This window comes from Panthera leo, chromosome B1 (assembly GCF_018350215.1).
Source record: "Panthera leo isolate Ple1 chromosome B1, P.leo_Ple1_pat1.1, whole genome shotgun sequence".
Classification (NCBI taxonomy): domain Eukaryota; kingdom Metazoa; phylum Chordata; class Mammalia; order Carnivora; family Felidae; genus Panthera; species Panthera leo.
This window is the reverse complement of record NC_056682.1, coordinates 200027047-200033046: the sequence shown is the minus strand read 5'-3', so window position 1 is coordinate 200033046 and position 6000 is coordinate 200027047. Positions and strand designations below refer to the sequence as shown.

General features: G+C 61.4%; 1 protein-coding gene across 1 annotated transcript in view; it reads right to left on the bottom strand.

Annotated features, from left to right (window-relative positions):
• Positions 1-374: 374 nt before the first annotated feature.
• WFS1 (wolframin ER transmembrane glycoprotein) overlaps positions 375-6000 on the bottom strand; it is a 29140-nt gene continuing 23514 nt past the window's right edge. Inside the window, exon 8 of the mRNA XM_042936939.1 lies at positions 375-2956. Coding sequence (XP_042792873.1) covers positions 1148-2956 — 1809 coding nt within the window. The 3' untranslated portion in view covers positions 375-1147. The remainder of the gene's footprint in view (positions 2957-6000) is intronic.

Sequence of the window (6000 nt, the reverse complement as noted above, 5' to 3'; positions counted from 1 at the left end):
GCCGAAGCCCTGATTACGTGACTATGGAATTATCATTGTGCGTCACTGAATACGGGACCCGGTGTCACAAACTTACTGCCGACGGGATGGCTCTTCCCAAACTGTGAGTCACGTGTATGCCATGCGATCACTGATGGGAGTTTCACGGGCGATTCTGGCCACGCACACGTCTCACCCTGTAAGGTGCGAGTGCACAGCTGGGCGGCCCCCGGCCTAGAGGCGGTGCCAGGGTTTGTGCCCTGGCAGGCGAGTCGTCGGCTACTGAGAACGTCCGTTCTGCTCTTTGGAACTCACCTGTACTTAGTTCAGTGCAAGTGTAGACACCTGTTCTCACGAATGTACAAGAAAACAGCTCTTTCAAATAAAGAAAAGAGTAGGTTTCATGAAATGCTTTTATTTTGGCTGCTTTGGGACCCTGACTCTGTTTCCTGGTGAACAAGGCAAAGCTTCTCTGAGCACCAGGAAGGGACACCCCAGGTTCCTCCCATTTCCTGATGCCGTGGATGCATCTCACAAGCTCACCCACTGCCCACTAGACAGGAGAGCCGCAGGGCAAGCCCGTGGGGCCCGGGGCTGCCGCCTCCCCCAGCCTCTGACCTTGGGAATCGGGCGGGGCCCTGACCGCGCGACAGAGCTCAGGCGGTACCCGAGTAAGCCCCAGATCGGCAAGCAGCTGTCGAGGCTTAGCAGTGACCAAATAAATAAGACATCCTATCACCGAATTTCACAGCAGCGCGTTTGGTTCTTTAAAAAAACAAATCCGACACGAGAGTAAACGGGGGGGGGGCGGTGCTTGGAAGTGGAGGGAAGGGGGAAGGACTTCCTCTGTAACGTGCTTTCCAGGGCCCAGAACTGCCAGGCTGGAGGGCCCATCGGCTTCGCTCCGCAAGGTCGGGGCTGTGGGTCGAGACGGCATGCAATTTCCATCGTCATCGCATTCCAGGCGGGCAGAGCCGAAGCTCACGGAGGTGTGAGCAGGCTGCACGTGACAAGCGCCACATCCACACACGTGCGTGCACGCACACACGCACACACACACACACACACACTCTCAGCGTTAGTGCTGTGCCCTCTGGCTGGGTGGCCACACGCGGGCTGGAGGTCCTGGCGGGGACACGCGCGGACTCCCCTGGCCGGGGACGCGCCCTCACACCGCCGACAGGAACGGGAAGAAGAAGAAGTCGAAGGCGAACTTGACGGCGCCGTGCACGGTGCTGCGCCAGTCGCGCTCGATCTTCACGTGGCGCCGGGCGGGTGTGAGCTGGGCCATGCAGTTGAGGCAGCGGATGGCCTTGAGCTCGAAGACGGGCCACTTGCTGCCCAGGCGGCCCTCCAGGACGGTGCTGAACTCGATGAGGCTGCCCTGGCGCAGGCTGAGCAGCACGTCCTTGAACTCGCCGCTGGCCCGCAGCACGAGGTCCTTGGTGACGTCGTCCTCCTCCGGGCTGCGCGAGCCGTTGGCGCCGCTGTACGGCATGCCCACCGTGATCTCGAACTTGTAGCGGTCGAACTTCTTGATGTGGCAGGGGTGCTTGGCCAGCAGCTTGAGGCGGCACAGCTCCTCCTCGGCCGTGGGCGCCGTGCCGGGGCTGCAGGACGGGTAGGCCTCGCCGTACAGGCAGCGCATCCAGTCGCCGATGAAGACCGGCAGCACGTTGACGGCCGACTCGGCGCTGTTGTCGATGTCCGTCACGCGCACGTACTTGAAGCGGCCCGTCCACGTGACCCTGTGGCCCTCCAGGTGGCTGCACAGGATCTGGGTGCGGGCCATGTTGGTCTCCTTCCAGGCCCGCGGCCCGCACAGGAAGCCGTACTGCTGCCAGGTCAGCGTGGAGTTGTAGACCTTCATGCCCTCCGACCGGTACACGTAGAACCAGCAGAACAGCACGATGGCCGTGATCCACACCAGGATGAGCTTGACGATGGAACTCCGCGTCAGGGACTTCACCACGCCCACCACCGAGAAGTTGGCCTTGGTCCACCAGCGGAACAGCAGGGGGATGCTGCACATCACCACGGTGACGGCGACCTTGGTGAGCTCCAGGGACAGGAACCAGCGGGCTAGCTGCACCACGCCCATGAGCGCCAGGCCGGCCACCAGGATCGGGAGGGCGAACAGGAAGAGGAAGTAGCCCATGCTCGCGCGGATCAGCCCCAGGCCGGTGGACTCCAGCAGGATGACCACAGCGAGTTCGCACCACATGAAGCAGACCAGGTAGGGCACCAGGTAGCAGTAGGTGCCCTTGAAGTTCCTCAGCTGCGCCATGCGGAAGAAGAGATAGAGCAGGTAGACGTAGAGCAGGCAGGGGACGCTGACGTTCAGGACGACCAAGTGGCCGAGGGGCACGGTGACGAAGGTCTGGCCCAGGAGCTTCAGGTGGTGCCAGTCGAAGGGCAGGGAGGGCAGGAGGGAGAGCAGGCCAGCGGCCACCTCCGTCACCAGGGCCCTCCGGGTATAGGGCTCGGCCGAGGTGCTCAGGCTCATGTAGCTGGTGGCCGTGAAGAAGACGGCCACCACGGCCAGCTCGGAGCAGGGGATGAAGTCCTTGCTGGCGACGGGGAAGGAGAAGATGACGAAGAAGACGGACAGCAGGAAGTGGACGTAGGGCTCCAGGTGGTTCCAGCCGAAGTTCACCTCGGCCTGCTCCACGTCCAGGTTGGGCTCGAAGCGCAGGAGCAGGCCCGTGAGGCTGCGGAAGCTCTCCCAGGCCCTGCTGTCCTGGAAAACCTTGAGGGTGCAGATCACCATGGAGACGAAGGACAGGTAGAAGACGACCAGGGGGACGAAGAGGGCGAAGAAGTCGATGGTCAGGTTGCTGATGATGAAGAAGAAGATGAGGGCGTTGATGTGGTGGGTGGGCACGATGGTGGACAGCCAGTGCATGCCCGCCCGGGATGCCATGTCAATCAGGTACTCCTTGATTTCCATGATGGCGTGCAAGGGGTACTTGACCACCTGGGGGGCGGAGACAAAGACGGGGCGTCGGAGGCGGGCGGGGACGGGGCCCCCGCTGCCGTCCCCGTGACCCGGCCGGCCAGCCTCCCGAGCTCTGCGCGAAGCTAACGGCTCACCCCTGGGCCCCTCGTCCCAGCGGGTCCTTCCCCAGGAATACCCTCTCCACGTGGTGACGTCCTCCCCATGCCCTGCGGTCTATACAGACCCTCCCTCAATTGCACCCAGGCCTGCACGTCCTGGCCCCTGTCCTCTGCACCCCCCTCGTGTCAGGGGTGTTCTGACACCCTGTGTGTCCCCTGGCTCCCCTCTCGTCCCAATCTTTGTCAGGGATTCCAGACTCTTGTGAGCCAGTGTCCCCCGTGGGACCCCGAGTCCCTGGGGGAAAGCACCAGGGCTTGTGACCTGATCCCACCCCCACCTGCCAGCAAGGGCTGCCCTGCTGGGCCTCGGCCCCCCAGCCTGCTGAGGACAGAGGAACTGATACTTTCAAGCCCACACAGGGCTCTGAACACTCCCAGGAGCCGCGGTGGCTGTAGGGGCTCCAGAAAGAGCTCCCTGCAAACGGAACGATGGGGCTCACATGAAAGGGGCCAGAGGAGAGGTGCTCGCCAGTGGCAGGGACCCTGAGAACCAGCTGCCTGCCACCGCCCACCTCCACACACCCACGCCGCTCAGAGCAGACACGTAACCGACGGCCACTTCTGCAATCTGCACCCAGTGGAGAGGGCAGGGGAGACCACGGCGGAGGTGGGCTGGACCCCACTCCTGCCCGGTTTTCTCTGCAGGACTCCCAGAGGCTCCCGGCCCTGCCAGGGCTCAGGAGGTGTGGTGTGGAGGGCAGGGGTCTGGGTGTGTCTGGAGGGGCAGAGGCGTGGACCCCAGACCACACAAGATCACCCACGTGTGGGGGCACGGAAGCCCGGCTGCCACCCAGAGCCCACCTCAGGGGCTACGTGAGGGATGCCCACCACTGCCCCGGTGAGGTGGGCACCACGGCCTCCGCCCATGCCCTCGGGACAGGCTCTCTCTGCCTGCCCTGCCGGGGTGTAGAGGAGAAGACTGGCCACGGAGGGGGAGCCTGAGTGAGTGTAACCAAGGGATCACAGCAGGATGTGGCTGGCAGCTACAGGTGACCAAATACCCTGGAAGCAACGGCATGGGGCACGTTCCACAGAGAAGGGGAACCCGGGCTCCTACGGGAGTCCATGGCTCAAAGAATGTGTGTATGCCCACACCTGTCTATACACACACACACACACACACCCGTGTGAAGGGTTACATTCCTTCTCACGTGTCTGTGACAGCCCAGCTAGGAAATGAACAGATCGGTACCCCAGCTAACTACTCCCCCAGCTCCCTGGGGCTAGTGACCTTCCCAGAAAGCAGACATCACACTCACACGTGACTGGGGACGGCTACCAGCGAGTGCTGGGCCCTGTAACGTTAGTCTCGGCGGGTACTTGTGATGCTTGGCAGGAGGTCAACCGCCTCAGAACGAGCGGACAGGTGTGTCAGCGAGGCTGGTGCAGCCGATCCCTGGGGACGGGGGCCTCGCTAGCTAGTGGCAGACGGACTAGAGGCGTCTCCCGGCCGCTGTGGTCAGTGGTCATTCTCCGTGCCCTGCGGCTGGGACATTGAGATGGGTCTCAAGTTCTCCCCCCAGGCTCCGAGCCACTCACACCTTTTGTTTTTTGCCCTTGAGGCCACACAAAGTGGTTGAAGGGAACTTTCAAGGACAATGAAGCTTCTCCAATCTAATGCCCAGCTTGTCCAGGGTGTCCGGCCTCTGTCGGCTGAGGCATAAGGCCACGAGGACCAGGGAGCCCTTCCCTTTTAGGGTCCCAACTCTGTCCCCAGTCACTTCCATCCAGACCCTGCTCTTGGGGACCCACTGAATTGGGAAACAGAAAACCTTTCTGTAGACAAAGTCCAACAAATTAAAACAAGCTGTTCTTTGAGCAGGAAACAGATTTTTAAAAAAACAGAGCAGGGAGTCAATTCTACGACAGGAAGGTACAGCTCGCTCTGGCCAGGTCGGAGGTCGTCGGCCGCTCTGCTGACCCAAGAGGCCAGGGGTGTGACGACAGGCCGCTAACCAAGGGGCCCATCTGGGACCCGGCAGGTCACGGCAAGGCTCAGACCCCGGTGAGTTTTCACACGTTGGACCTCGCGATGACTGACGTGAAAACCGTGTGGATTTTACTGCATTTACTCTTACGACGGTTTCATCTGCCACAAAAGAGGCCCGTGCAGCCCGGGGCCTGGAGTCTGGAGCCTGCCTGTGGGGGCCACATGCGCTCACGGAGGCACCAGGCACCTCGCTGGGGCCAGAAGACAGAGCACACTGCTCTTCCTCTGCCTCCAAAAGGCTATTAAAAGCTGCAACAGCCTCCAGTTTTAGGGACACCTGCTAGGATTCACCAGCTCTTTTGCAAAAGACTTTTAATGAGACAAATTATAGAGGCATCCAAGTGCTCTGATGGTTTCAAAACCTGAAGGAAACTCAGAGCCCCATGTACTTCTTGTCAGAGTACTTTAAGTCTCTTTCCCAGAAAGGACTCTCAGACGTCTCCCAACACTGAGAGTGACAGAATTTACTGTCCCAGCCAGGCTGCTTTGCAAACAGGCATCATTAGGGGGGACAGCGCAGGCCTGCCCGCAGGCCCTCCAGACTCACCCTTTCACCTCTGACCTTCACTGGCATTTCGGAAGCACCTCAGCTTGGCCAAGAACAACGGCCAGGGCCCCACCCCCCTTCTCTCCAGTTCTAAGGAAACTAAAGGCAACTATCTGCGAACACACAGCCCCAGCCTGTCAGAGTGGACCTTCAATCAAGTCGTGACCTCCCGTGGTCAAGCTCCTTGGCCATCCTGGCCTGCGGCTCGCCACAGCACCTGATCTCGGGGGACTCACGCAGCTCGCTGGTCGGTCCCGAGCGTGGCCATCGCGCCGGCCGCCCTGGTCTGAGCCTCCGCATCTGGGCTCCTGGCAGGTGCTACACCAAGCTGTCTCCGGCACGGGGACTCCCCACGCTTCCTTGTCCC